This window comes from Vipera berus (assembly GCF_964194415.1).
Source record: "Vipera berus genome assembly, chromosome: 2".
NCBI classification, from domain to species: Eukaryota; Metazoa; Chordata; class Lepidosauria; order Squamata; family Viperidae; genus Vipera; species Vipera berus.
The window spans coordinates 11,526,403-11,541,339 of NC_138203.1; the positions used below are offsets into that span (position 1 = coordinate 11,526,403).

General features: G+C 49.8%; 1 protein-coding gene across 3 annotated transcripts in view; it reads right to left on the bottom strand.

The window, feature by feature from the left end:
• The window catches only part of NPR2 (natriuretic peptide receptor 2), a 36,306-nt gene extending 30,941 nt beyond the window's left edge, over positions 1 to 5,365 (bottom strand). For all 3 annotated transcript variants that reach the window (XM_081315660.1, XM_081315659.1, XM_081315658.1), the window contains exon 1: positions 4,580 to 5,365. In XM_081315660.1, coding sequence (XP_081171786.1) covers positions 4,580 to 5,336 — 757 coding nt within the window. In that variant the 5' untranslated portion in view covers positions 5,337 to 5,365. The remainder of the gene's footprint in view (positions 1 to 4,579) is intronic.
• Positions 5,366 to 14,937: the final 9,572 nt, after the last annotated feature.

Below are 14,937 nucleotides of genomic sequence, written 5' to 3' on the forward strand. Positions count from 1 at the left end.
AACTTCTGAAGGCAAGCTGTTCCAGTGATTAATTGTTCTAACAGTCAGGAAGTTTTTCCTTAGTTCTAGGTTGCTTCTCTCCTTGATTAGCTTGCATCCATCGTTTCTCGTCTTGCTTTCTAGTGCTTTGGAAAATAAATTGACCCCCTCTTCCTTGTGGCAGACTCTCAAATACTGGAACACTGCTAGCATGTCCCACCTAGTCCCTTCTTTTCTCTAGACTAGCCAAACCCCAATCTTGCAACCATTCTTCATCTGCTTTAGTCTCCAGGCCTTTAATCTTCTTAGTTACTCTTCTTTGCACTTTTTTTTTCAAAGTCTCAACATCTCTTTTGTGATGTGGTGGCCAAAACTGGATGCAGCATTCCAGGTGTGGCTTTACTAAGGCTTTATAAAATGGTACTAATATTTTGTGTGATTTTGATTCTATGCCTCTGATTAAACAACCAAGGATTGTATTAGGTTTTTTGGCTACTGCCGCACACAGCTGGCTCATATTTAAGCGATTGTTCACTGGGACTCCAAGGTCCCTCTCACAGTTACTGTTTTAAAGTCAGATTTTACCTAATCTGTACTTGTACTTTTGTTTTTTTCCTAAGAATAAAACCTTGCTTTTCTCCACATTAAATTTCATTTTGTTGGTAAGGGCACTTTCCTCCAAGCTGCTAAGATGTAGGTAATGTATCTTTGCTTGTTACAGACCTTAGATTGCCTAGGATAACATGAGCATGTTTGGGGTAAATGTGGGCTCGGGTACACATGTCACAATGGACTCAATTTGGGCCTGTGGCCTGGATGCCACTAAGGCTGGTTACCTAGTTTACACTTCCTCTTTGTTACTAACCATGGTCATGTAAAGCCCTGGTTGACCGAAGCCACAATGGGCAACAGAAGCCAACATTGATGGGCCCATCAGAAGCAGCCCTCAGACAAGTCAGGATGGAAGTGGGGGGGGGATGGCGAAGGGCATAGACTAAGTAAAGAAAGGAATATGGGTCTGTGAAACTGTGAGGAAAAAGGGAAGGATATAACGCAGCCAAAGGAAGCCGACTCGACCTTATGAAGTAATGAACATCTATCTGCAGGGAACTTAGACCAGAAGGGCTAAACATATCAGAAAGGAGGAAGTGAGTTTATGTACAGTTGCAAGAAAAAGTATGTGAACCCTTTGGGATTACGTGGAGTTTTGCATGAATTGGCCATAAAATGCGCTCTAAACGTCATGTAAGTCACAATAGAAAAACACAGTCTGCTTAAAATAATACTACACAAACATTAGCTGTTGTCATGTTTTCATTGAACGTAAGATGGAAACATTCACAGTGCAGGGTGGAAAAAGTATGTGAATCTTTGGACTTAATAACTGGTTGACCCTCCTTTGGCAGCAATAACCTCAACCAAACGTTTCCTGTAGTTGCAGATCAGACCTGCACAATGATCTGGAGTAATTTTGGACCACTCCTCTTCACAAAACTGTTTCAGTGTAGTAATATTCTTGGGATGTCTGGTGTGAATTGCTCTCTTAAGGTCATGCCACAGCATTTCAATCGGGTTGAGGTCAGGACTCTCTCTGGGCTACTCCAGAAGGCGTATTCTGTTCTGTTGAAGCCATTGTTTTGTTGAATTACTTGTATGCTTTGGGTCATTGTCCTGTTGCATCACCCATCCTCTGCGGAGCTTCAGTTGGCGGACAGATGGTCGTACGTTTTCCTGCAAAATGTCCTGATAAACTCTGGAATTCATTTTCCCATCAATGACAACAATCCGTCCAGGCCCTGAGGCAGCAAAGCAGCCCCAAACCGTGATGCTCCCTCCGCCATGTTTTACAGTGGGGATGAGGTTTTGATGTTGGGGTGCTGTGCCTTTTTTTCTCCACACATAGTGTTGTGTGTTTTTCCCAAACAACTCAATTTTGGTTTCATCTGTCCACAGTATATTTTGCCAGTAGTGCTGTGGAACATCCAGGTGCTCTTTTGCAAACTTCAAACGTGCTGCAATATTTTTTTTGGACAGCAATGGCTTCCTCCGTGGTGTCCTCCATTCTTGTTTAATGTTTTCCTTATTGTAGATGTGTCAACAAAAATGTTAGCAAGTGCCAGAGATTTCTGTAGGTCTTTAGGTGACACTCTAGGATTCTTCTTTACCTCATTAAGCATTATGCACTGTGCTCTTGCAGTCATTTTTACAGAACGACCACGCCTAGGGAGAGTAGCAACAGTGCTAAACTTTCTCCATTTGTAGACTGTCTTACCGTGGACACATGAACATCAAGGCTTTTGGAGATACTTTTGTAACCCTTTCCAGCTTCATGCAAGTCAACAATTCTTGATCGTAGGTCTTCTGAGAGCTCTTTTCTGCGAAGCATGGTTCACATCAGACAGTGCTTCTTGAGACCAGTAAACCCAAAACAGGTGTGTGTTTTTAAAGGGCAGGACGGCTGTCAGCAACACATCCAATACCATCACACTGATTGGAGTCAAGGTTGGCTCACTCCTGGCTCCAATTAGCTCTTGGAGAAGTCATTAGGCTAGGGGTTCACATACTTTTTCCACCCTGCACTGTGAATGTTTACATGTTATGTTCAATTAAAACATGACAACAGCTAATGTTTGTGTAGTATTATTTTAAGCAGACTCTGTTTTTCTATTGTTGTGACTTACATGATGTTTAAAGCGCATTTTATGGCCAATTCATGCAAAACTCCACGTAATCCCAAAGGGTTCACATACTTTTTCTTGCAACTGTACGTTGTGGGTGTGTATGTGTCTATTTTCATACTCACCCACAACACACATAATCTCCTTGAGTTGGGTCAGAGTTACGCTTTAGTGAATGCTGATCACTGAAAAACCTGAAATTAATTTTGGGGGAAAAAATTGAGTAACATCCTGAATGAATGTCTATGGAGATCCTCAGTCATCCAGATCATGGCTGTCCCAAAGGTGTTTTTCTGGAGGCCGCTGGACTTTCTTGGTTTACTTTGAAAGAAGTTGCCTCCTGAAAAAGCACTTTGGGGAGACCCTGAATTAAACTGAAAGAGGTTTCTGCTAGAGAACTGCTAGTGGATGGGGAGGGGCAAGGCCAAGGATACAAGAGCGGGCAAGAGGGCAGGGGCCGTTGGGCATGCATCTGCTTGGGGAAAGCCTCTCTCTTTCAGGTAAGAATGCAGAGCTGCCCAACTGCCAACTTAGGGACTAAACGAAGGTAAATCTGGAAGCACAACAGATTCGGCAGTTTTTGACCACAGACTGAGAGGATTACTGTAGCAAGGTACCGAACAGCCATCAGACATTACGAATGTGGCATCTTGGGAAAGCAGTAAAAATGCTGGAACAGCTGGCAGAAGGGAAAACTGTTGCTGGATGGGCTCTCCAAAGAAGATGAGGGGAAATTGGTTGTTCAGGCACGGAAGGTGGAAGTTGCTGGGTTAGAGTGGAAAGGCCCCTGTTGCGGGGTAACAAAAGATGTGCGATGCGAGTGGGAAATGGGAAGGAGGAGGTTAGGTGGCAATGTTAAAGTTGTGGGTTTTCTGTAAGACAATCCCTAACTTAGCATTGCGACCTAGCCGCCTTCTTCCCTTCTCTCTCTGGACAACCCACATCACAGGGTCGTTGTGCGGAAAAAATGGGGAAAGGAAAGTTTGTCGGATATGTTAACCACCCTGAGTTATTTATAAAAATAATAAAGCCAGGATTAAAATCAACAGCTCCCTCGTCCTCGTCCTTCTTGCAAATGGCTTCTGTTGCCACCATTTTTCGGCAGGGCAACCTCTGGGCGTGGGGTGGGGGAGAGGGGCCTCTGGACCTTGCTGGTCCCTTGTCCTCAGATCCACCTCGAGGAAGATTCCTATTTCTGATGGAAGACGGCGCTTATGGGGCAGTCTGAAGCCCCCCGCTGGGGCCACCAACCGCGCCTCCCTGCTCGCCTTCCCCAGCCTTTCGGGGGCATTATAACCCCGGCACAGCCGGGGGCCTCGGCAGTCTGCAGCGCTACGGGCCCGACGGCCACCCGGTCCGGAGCCTCTGCCTCTGGGCTGACCTCCAGATCCGCCGGCGGGCGAGCCCGTCCAGGCCTCCTCCAGGAAAGACGGGGGCGGTCGAGCAGGCAGGCAGCCGTAGCGGCGGCATCTAGGTCTTCCACCGGGCCGTCCCCGGCGGTTTCCTGCCCGCCCCAATGACAAAGCAGCTCCAGAGGCAGCCGCCGCTAAGATGGAGGGGCGCAGCTGCAGCAGGCCGACGGATCGATAAGCGCCTCCGGGGCCGGGCGACGACGCGCAGGGAAGAGCTGGCGCCGTCCGGCTGTTGGCTGCCCGGCCCCTCCCCATTCCCGGCCTCGCCCCCGCCTCGCCCCCTCCGTCCGCGGGCCGCCTGCCTCCCGAGCCCCGACGGAGGAAGGTCCGGGCCTTCGGCAAGAGGACCCGCGCCCTCCCCAGCCGGCCCCGCGGCTGGCACAGAGGTCGAGCTCTCCGCGGGAGCAGGAATGGCGAGCCCCACCCGCCCTCGGGCTGCGCTCCGGGCGCTGGGCTGGGCAAGTCCTCGTCGCCGGTGCCGCCCCCGCCCGCTTCCGTCCCGACTCTCACCTCGCCCGTTAGCCCGGATGAACTGGACGGCCGCGTCCGGGCCCCCCGCTTCGTCGCCGGCGGCGCTGCCGTTGTCCCGGGGCGCGTAGATGTGGTAGCCGACGATCAGGCTGGCGCGACGCAGCTCCTCGTAGACGCCCTCGATGGTGAAGTAGAAAGGCCGGTCGTCGGTCTTGCGGTCCACGTAGAGCAGGGCGGCGCGCGAGCTCCAGTTGAAGTGCCCGTGCAGGTGGGCCACGAAGGCGCCCAGCTTGGGGGCGGACGGGCCGACGCGCACCATGGTGCTGAAGTGCTCCTGCTTGCGGCTGAAGTCGGCGGCCACGGCGCCGGCGGTGAGCAGCGGCAGGCTCCAGTGGGAGGCGAAACGGCCCACGGCGGCCGCCGGGTACACGCAGCCCGGCCCCAGCAGCACGTCCGGGTTGTGGTACAGCTTCAGGTCCACGGCCTTGAGCGGCGCCACCGACTCCGAGCAGGCGCCGTTCAGCTCGGAAGTGGCGACCACCTTCTGCACCGCCAGCCCGGCGGCCCGCAGCTCCGGCTCTAGCGCCTCCAGGGCCAGGTCCACGGCGGGGCCCACGCGTGGCACTGCCCACGGGTAGTTGGGGTTGTCCTTGGGGAGCACCATGGCCACCGTCAGGACGGTCGGGGCCGGCGCGCTCCCGTTGGCTCCGGGCGGCAGGGTGGCGCAGGGCGCGAGAGTCGCCGAGGCGGCCAGCAGCAGCAGCAGCAGCAGCAGCGCCGGGGCCGGCGAGGCCATGGGGGTGGCCGGCGGCGGCTGAAGGAAAGCGCCCGCTTGCTCGCCCGCTCGGCTCGGCTCGACTCGGCTCCTGCGCGACCTCCGCCGGCGGATCCCTCTGCGGGGCGGGCTGTCCCGCGCTCCCCCCGGAGAGGCCGCCCCAGCCGCCCACCCTACCCTCCCTCCGGATGCCTTGCCCGCGCCAGGAGGAGAGGTGGGCGGGCAGCGCCCCCTGGCGCCTCCCTCGCCTTCCTCGGGCACCAAGAGCCCGGGCGAGGGGGCCGTCCGCGGCGCCGTTGTCTTTGGCCGCCGCCCCGACCGGCGTCGCTTCCGAAGAGGAGAGGCCGGCCAACCGGCCGGCGTCTCCGTGCATCATAGAAGGCCCCGGGGCTTCAGGCAGGCTCGCGGCGGGACCGGCAGCGGAGCAGCTGTCTGGCACCGCCGGACCCTGCCCTGCTCCGCGGCTCTTCGGCCGGCAGAGAGAGGCTCCCCCGGCTAGATTCGACCCCAGTGCAGGGAGGTCGCCGACCCCCGCCGCCTGGGGAAGGAAGCCAGCGAGCGCCCCACCGCAGCGCCGCGCACGGGATCTGAGGCCGCCCGGCCGCCCGAGGCCTCGGCGGAGCGGAGGAAAGCGTGCAAGCGGCTCCCGCCCCGCCAGGGAGGAAGGCGGGCTGTCCCGGAGGATGCCAAGAGGGGCCGTGGCGGGGGGGGGGGAACGGTGGGGAAACGGTGCCTCTCGTCCCCCCCCCACTCCCCGGGTGGGGAACTCCCCGTCGGAGCCCGGAGGCTGCCTGCCACCTGGACTCGTCTCGAAGGAAACTGGGCAACTCCTCCTGCCAGGCGCCCAGCCGTCTCCAGCCCTGCCGAGGGGGGGATGTTGGGTGCAGAGCCCTGGATGGCTCCGATGGAGGGAAGTTGGCTCTGAATAAAGCACCTTGGCTGAAATTTTCTGGAGCAGGAGAAGAGCAGATGCCTCGGCTGGGTTTCCAGGAGAGAAGAGAGGCACAACAGAGACACACACCCGTGGGGCGTGGATTCCCAAGCCTCTGAAAAGAGTTTCTTATAAGATTAGCCTTCCAAATTCCCCCAGCACAGAGGCCTGGCTCTCCTTGGAGTTGGCTGACATCGGCTGGAGGCTTCTGCCTGCTGGTCTGGCCTGATGGGGGAATATGGGTTTTTTAATGGGTTTTCTACTATTTTATTGACATTGTATTTTAATTGGGCATTGGTTTAATTTCTTTTTAATTTTTGTACTGCTATTTATATATGCCCTGTTAACCGCCCTGAGTCCTTCGGGAGAAGGGCGGTATAGAAATCGAATAAACTATAACTAACTATAACTATCTTACCCAGCCGGCCACCTTATGGAGGCCAAATGGGCAGCTCTGGGCGCCTGGAGAAACTCAAGAAAGTCGAGCTGTCCAAGATAGTCCCAGCCTCTGGACATCCCCCAGCCAGTCTCTCTTGTCTGTGATCCCCCTCTGGGAGGCTACCTCAGACCCAGGATGGCAACAGCCCCGGCTCATGGGAGGGGGAAAGAAGGGAGTAGACAAATGAGTGCATTCAGCACCCCAGAGCGCCCCCCCAATCAAAGACAGGGGAAGGGCTGATCACTGCTCTGTAGCTCTTTGAAGAAAGCTAGCAGCTACTGAATTCCTGGCAGAGAGGCAGCAGCACCCAGGCCACTTTCTGAGCATTGGGTGCCTGGGCTGCAGGTGCATGGTGGTGCCAGGTCTCACCAGAACAAGCAAATTGGGCAAAGGGTGGTTGTTGAACCAATCAGCTGGCAGCCATCTTACGTCAAGCCCCAAATGAGCCTTGGTGGAGCAGTGGGCTAATGCCTCCTTAAGTAACACCAGCTGCCTGCAATTAGTGCAGGTTCGCATCCCACCAGGCTCAAGGTTGACTCAGCCTTCCATCCTTCCGAGGTAGGTAAAATGAGGACCCAGATTGTTGGGGGCAATTAAGCTGACTTTGTAATAATGCCGCTTGGGGGTGGGGGGCGAAAGCCCTAATAAGCAGGCATATACATAGAATGAAGGCTATTGCTAAGCACATTGATTTGTGCTTTAAATTGTAAGCCGCACTGAGTCTTCGGAGAAGGGCGGGATATAAATGGGATTAAAAAAAAAATATAGGACTTTGCTGTTGCAGTGCAGAAGGACTTCCACAGCCTCTTGCAAAAGAAGCCTGCGCCTCCCACTCCTGGCTCGGGCCCCCTTCTGGTCCTGCCCTGCAGGCATTGGGGTCAAAGGGCTCCATTTGAGCAAAGTAGCCTTTCCCACATCCTCCGGGTATGACAAAGAAAGTATGGATTGGAAGATCTTGGAGACCATGTAGTGGCCCAACCTGCTGCCCAGCGCAGGAGTCTACCTCTGCAGGAATCCCTCCTCTTCAATCTCTCCCAGGACAGAGCATCCCTTGGCTCCTGACCTAGGCAGTCTCTTCCACAGCTTCCTCTTGAAAGCCCCAGTTTTGCCGGTGTTCTTCCTAAAATGCAAATGGTGCCCGGAATATTTCCCATAGAGAAGAGGTCTGAATCATAAGAGTTGGAATGGACTTTAGAAGTCATCTCATCCAATCCTGTAGAGCAGACATGTCAAACACAAGGCCCGGGGGCCGGATCCGGCCCGCAAAGTGGTTTCATGCAGCCCGCGAAGCCATCCTGGAAACAGTGAGGGAACGGCCCCCACTGCCTTGGCCCTGGCCCAGAGACCCTCCTTCCGCCAGAGACCCTCAGATCTGTCCCACTCCTGCCGAGGCCCCCATAGGCACCCTTCATGCAACGATGTAGAGCTGGCCACGCCTACCCAGTAGGCCAGGGGTCTTCAAACTTGGCCCTTTTATGACTTGTGGACTTCAACTCCCAGAATTCCTCAGCCAGCAAAGCTGGCTGAGGAATTCTGGGAGTTGAAGTCCACAAGTCATAAAAGGGCCAAGTTTGAAGACCCCTGCAGTAGGCCATATGCACTCTAGCCACCCCCACCCAGTAGGCCACGCCCACCTTGGCCACACCCACCCGGCCCCCTGAGGGCAACTGCAATGCTGATGCGGCCCTCAATGAAATTGAGTTTGACACCCCTGCTGTAGAGGACCATCCGGCCTCTCTTGGAAGATCTCTAATCAAGCGGGATGACAGCCTGTGCTGCTTCTCTTGCTGTCTTCCGATACAGTCAGGACGTTTCCAGCACTGGTTGCCACATCTAGAGCCCTAGCCCAAACCCTGGCTCCCATGGTTTCTGCCTGCCTTGGTTGTTAAGTGAAACCGGGATGCTCCTGCTCTCATCCATAGAACGGCCATTGCTGGGATCTCTGCCCCTCTCCTGCCCTGCAGAAGCCCAAAAGGTTCCTACCCGACTCTTCTCTAGACAAACCCTTCACTTCTGTTTTTCTCCCCAAGCTTTGGGCTAGGATGGGGGTTGGGGGGGGGAGGCGGCTGCGGCAGGATATAGTGGTTGTAGAGAATGTGCAATTTTCCTTCTGAATGAAGCACCATCTTTGCTTAATTTCCTTTGTTGTGTTTATTTCTACTGTTGCTCAGAGTCATTTGGAGTCAGACAGCCTCATAAACATCTTTCATAAATGTTAATAAATAAATGAATTCCTCCTGGTTATCTAGCCTGAACCTCCTTCCTTAGGTTTGAACTCGATGGGTCCGGTCCTGCCCTCTGGGCCAAGAGAGAATCGTCTCATCTGCAAGCCGACCATATCCAGGCCCTTTGGCCTTGTTTCCTCCCTCTATTGTTGTTGTTGTTGTTAGTTCCGAAGTCATGTCTGACCCATCGCGACCCCATGGACAACGTTCCTCCAGGCCTTCCTGTCCTCTACCATCTTCTGGAGTCCATTTAAGCTCACGCCTACTGCTTCAGTAACTCCATCCAGCCACCTCATTCTCTGTCGTCCCCTTCTATTGCCCTCAATCTTTCCCAGCATTAGGCTCTTCTCCAGTGAGTCCTTCCTTCTCATTAGGTGGCCAAAGTATTTGAGTTTTAGCTTCAGGATCTGGCCTTCTAAAGAGCAGTCAGGGTTGATCTCCTCTAGGACTGACCGGTTTGATCGCCTTGCAGTCCAAGGGACTCGCAGGAGTCTCCTCCAGCGCCACAGTTGAAAGGCCTCAATTCTTTGGCGCTCTCCTCCCTCTGAGCAAACCCCAATTTGTCTCCTTCCTTTTAGACCTGGGACAGCCAGAACCCAGCAGACAGTCCTCCATTCCGAGGGCAACTTCTCCATTGAAAGCAGACCTGCCCCAGGGTTGTCTACTGATATATTAACTCTTTTCAAATGAGATTAAGGCCAGCCAGGCCTGTGTTGTTTGCAAGCTACACATCCTGACTTCTGGAAACATGGAATCACACTTTGCTTACAACCATACTGCTTGATGATCAGTTGCAGGACCTTGCTCAGTAAAAGATGTCAAGTAGGCAAAGCTGCATTCTATTCCTCACCATTTTGAACATGGGGATGTCATTTCCTCTCCTCCAGTCTTCTGGGGGGCCTCCCCAGGCCTCTAGCACAGGGCTTTTCAACCTTTCCACAGACTGTACCACCTTTAGGACATGACAATATTTGAGTACCAACAGTGGCTTAGCAAAGTGTCAAAAACTTAATGACCCAAAAAAGAAAAAGAAAAAAGTGTACCCATTTACCACACTTTCAATGGGAAACTTGTGCCTGCTTCTCTGCCATTAATCTTTGCAGTCATGGCTGGAGAGTGCTTACTGACAGAAGTAAGTCAGATTACAGCTGAAGGCAATTCCTTTCCTTAATTGTTATACATGTTGAGGAAGAAAATGCCTTCTCGCACAAGTATGTGGAACCAAATGGCAGTAAGGCTGCAGTAGCCTTCCCCCCCCCCGCCCTCCCCCCTCCCCCCAGCTTCTGGGTACAGTTTTGCAGCTTGGCTTTAGAACTCGGTCAGTGTTTTTTCATTAAAAACCTCCTTCAAACTGTGGTTTGATGTCAATTCCAGAAGTGCCTCTTGCTCTGGAGAGGAAAGGTCAAGAGTTCACAACATTGTCCATGATGTAGGGTGATGCTACCTAGCAAATTCTAGTATCACATTCTCTTGACACGAATGGAAAATACAATGCAAACTCTGTGTGCAATTTTCCCACATGATTTTTGATGGCAGTTTCAATGCCCTCAGTGTCAACAATAGAATTTAGTTCAATAAAGTCTGACACATTGGGAAATGAGGCAATATTTCTTTTTGTTACTTGTCCTATCCACAGGGAGTTTGTTTTTTTTTTGTGGAAGGCACAAACTTTGTGTTCCATAACAAACATGTTATGACCGTGACCCTGCAGCAACCGATGAAGTTCATTTAGCTTTTTAAATATGTCAGCCAAATAGGCAAGGCGGGATACCCAAAAGACATTTTCAAACTTTTCTGCTAGGGGTGATGAAACATTTGTCAGGAACAGGTGCGTTTCATCTCGTAGCTCGAATAATCTCGATAATGTTTCACCTCTTGACAACCAATGAACTTCTGTATGAAAGAGAAGAGTGCTGTGCTCAGAATCCAAATCGTTGCATAATTACTGGAATAAACGTCCATTCAATGGCCGGCTTTTGATGAAATTTATTATTTTTGCAGCATCCTCCAAAGTCTCATGTAATACTGGGCTCATCCGTTTAGAAGCAAATGCATGTCTATGCAAGATGCAATGATTTGAAACAATGGAGCTGTTTCTTGCCTTATCGCATGCTATCACCCCTGAAGCTCTTCCTGTAATAGCTGCTGCACCATCAGAACAAATTCCTACACACTAAGTCCATAATATTCCATATTCACTGAAAAAATTGTCGATTATTATGAATGTTTCTTCCCCAGTTGTTCTGCCAGGTAGTGGGCGGCAAAATAATAGGTGTTCCAGTATATCGTTCGAATCAGGAACACGCACAAAGACAATTAATTGCGCTTTGCCAGTGATGCCAGTGCTTTCATCCAACTGAAATGCAATTTTTTCTGCTGCTGTGAATAACATCTGTGGCCATATCTTGTATTCGTCTTTGGATGGTGTTATCAGAACATGGAATATTACGAATAGCATCAGCCATTTTTCCATCAAAGAGAATCGAAGCAGTTGCAATGGCAGAGGGAACCACGATTTCTTCAACGATTGTCTGAGGCTTATTTCTTTTAGATGCTATCAAGGACAATTCATAAGATGCTTCCAGACATTTTTTTTAGAGATAGTAGTTGACTTCATGAAAGCAGCACGGCGTTTTATACGTTCATCTCTCTTCTTCACAAAAAATGCTACTGGCTTTTCAGCGTGCTCTTTATGTTTTGTTGTAAAATGTCTCTGGCGCAAAGAAGGGTTCATGGAATGCTTGGATAATACTTCACTGCAGATAACACAAACAGGAAGCTGCTGATCGTTCTCTTCCAGGAAATAAAATCCAAACATCAAATAATCTTCACTGTATTTTCAATTTGGTGCCAGTTTTGATTTCTTTGGTGGTGATTCCTTTGCTGAATCACTTTCCTTTTGCACTGATGAACATACGATGAATTTCTCCATATTAATATGCACCACTACCTTGATGGTCAGGTGGCTGGTCGGCTGTTCTCCCCCCCTTCCCCACTGTAATAATTAAGATGAGCCGTGTTGAGTCCAATATAAAGCAATGACTAAATCTCTTGATACAGGAACAGTTGCAAAAACTGCATGCCAAGATTTTGGTGCAAGAAATCTCAGCCTTTGTGGAAGAACTACAACCTCCTAGAGCAGGGGTAGGCAACCTTGGTTCTTTTATGACTCGTGGACTTCAAGTCCCAGAATTCCTGAGCCAGCCATGCTGAGGGGGAAAGGGAGAGGTTTCCAAGTTGAGCCATGCTGGCTGAGGCATTCTGGGAGTTGAAGTCCACGAGTCATAAAAGAGCCAAGGTTGCCTATGCCTATCCTAGAGTCTAGGAGTCCTTCTCGGGTTCAGGGACAATGGCTATGCAACCATCTCTGATACTTTCTCCAGTATCCTGGGATGTAAGGCATCTGGCCTTAGAGAATTGAATTTGGTTTAAGTAGCCCCTTTTCTTGTCTTTCCTAATCTGGACTTCCCTGCTCCTCCTGCTTCCCTGATCCTTGCCCTCCCTTCCTCTCTGCTCCATCCCCACCCCTCCCTCCCTGCTTCTGTCCCAACTGAAGGCAGAGAAATCTGTGTTTTGTACATCCCTTGTTACAAATTCCCCACTTTGTCAGAATATAAACTAACAAGAGTTGGAAGGGGCCTTGGAGGTCTTCTAGTCCAACCCTCTGCTCAAGCAGGAAACCCGCTACCATTCCAGACAAATGGCTGTCCAGTCTCTTCTTTAAAACCTCCAGTGACGGACCACCCACAACTTCTGTAGGCAACTTCCAAGTTCTAAATGTCAGGAAGTTTCTCCTTAGTTCTAGGTTGCTTCTCTCCTTGATTAATTTCCATCCATTGCTTCTTGTCCTGCCTTCAGGTGCTTTGGCAAATAATACACAATATAATACATAAATTTATTATATTATCTATATTTCCTATTTGTTAATTGTCCATTTCCCTCAGTTATATATTTTATTCTATGTTTTAATATAGCAAGCTCAAAAATTAAAGAAGAACAAGAGGAAATACAAACACTTTTAGATGAGATAAAAATGAAAGAAGAATTAAAGACATCCCCAGTAAAGATAATTATTTCACAACAAATGAAATTCCTACAGTAGCAATTGTCCAAGTTAACATGAAGGGAAGTTGATGTAAATGTGAAATAAGGAAAACAAAATAATTTTGTATTTGGAAATAAGCTAGGGAAACGTTTGGCATATAAACTGAGGAAAGAAAAAATATTGTTACTAATTACAAGATGAAAATACCATTACAGATAATTTATGTTGCAAATAATATTTTATCAATATTACTGTAAAAGAGACAAAAGCATAGAAGTTTCTCTGGCAAAGGTTGATGAACAGTTAAAGAAACAAAATTTAGCAAACATAAACAGTTGCCTTATATGGGCAGGGTAAAAACAAGCAAACAAGTACAAATTAAAAATTTGTATTCTCTAACGAACCTTCCCAAATTAAGGTAAGTTTAAAGGTAAAGGTTCCCCCGCACATGCATGCTAGTCGTTTCCAACTCTAGGGGCCGGTGCTCATTTCCGTTTCAAAGCCGAAGAGCCAGTGCTTGTCTGAGGACGTCTCCGTGGTCATGTGGCCGGCATGACTAGATGCCAAAGGCGCACAGAACGCTGTTACCTTCCCACTGGAGTGGTCCCTATTTTTCTACTTGCATTTTTACGTGCTTTCGAACTGCTAGGTTGGCAGAAGCTGGGACGAGTAACAGGCGCTCACTCTGTTACGCAGCACTCGGGATTCGACCCGCCAAACCTTCTGATCGACAAGCTCAGTGTCCTAACCCACTGAGCCACCGCCTCCCTTAAGGTAAGTTTGTGAAGCCTTAAAAAAAAAGATCAAAACAAGGAAAGAGCAGATGGTTTAATCATCCTCTTATTATAAACATTTTTCTACCATGGAACCAAAGGTGGGATGACTTTTTCCCCTATGTATCTGAGCCCCTTTCTTTCTCGGCAGGGACTGTCTAATAAACACTGCTGGGAGCCTCCATTATTTGCTTCTTGCCATGGGCCTCAGGTTACTTCCTGCCCTTCTGTTATCTACAAAGAACATTGTAGTTAGGAGAAATATTTGCACCTTGAGTTTCAGGGGTTGCAATGGAAATCTCCTGATTAACAACGCACAATGGGCTGCTGTGAATTAGGTGTTGCAAGGCCACATTCTTTACCTCCCAATTTATCTTAAAACTCTTCCATTCACCTGAAAACTCATTTTCCACAGAGTTCCCACCCACCCCCGCTCCGCCCCGGACTTCTTGGAAGGCAAAATGTGTGTCTGAAAGGACAGGATTTAGTCTTCTACTCTTAACCGTTACTGTGACAAACTATAAGCCATTGCCCAAAGTCATGGCAAAGTCATAGGATAATGCCGGCTGAAAGAGTGAGGCCTCCCTAAGCCAAGTTTCATAAGCAACCTGTTCCAGTAACCAGGAGGTAAGCCAAGTCTATACAGTGAGGGGGGAAAAGTATTTGATCCCCGGCTGATTTTGTACGTTTGCCCACTGACAAAGAAATGATCAGTCTATAATTTTAATGGTAGGTTTATTTTAACACTGAGGGACAGAATAACAACAACAACAAATCCAGAAAAATACATTTTAAAAAAGTTACAAATTGTTGCATTTTAATGAGTGAAAGAAGTATTTGACTCCTTATTAAAACATTACTCAGTATTTGGTGGCAAAACCCTTGCTGGCAATCATAGAGGTCAGACGTTTCTGGTCGTTGGCCACCAGTTTTGCACACATCTCAGGAGGGATTGTGTCCCACTCCTCTTTGCAGATCCTCTCCAAGTCATGAAGGTTTCGAGGCAGCTCCAACTTTCAGCTCCCTCCACAGATTTTCTATGGGATTAAGGTCTGGAGATTGGCTAGGCCCCTCCAGGACCTTAATGTCTTCTTGAACCACTCCTTTGTTGCCTTGGCCGTGTGTTTTGGGTCATTGCCATGCTGGAATACCCATCCATGACCCATTTTCAGTGCCCTGGCTGAGGGAAGGAGGTTCTCATCCAAGATT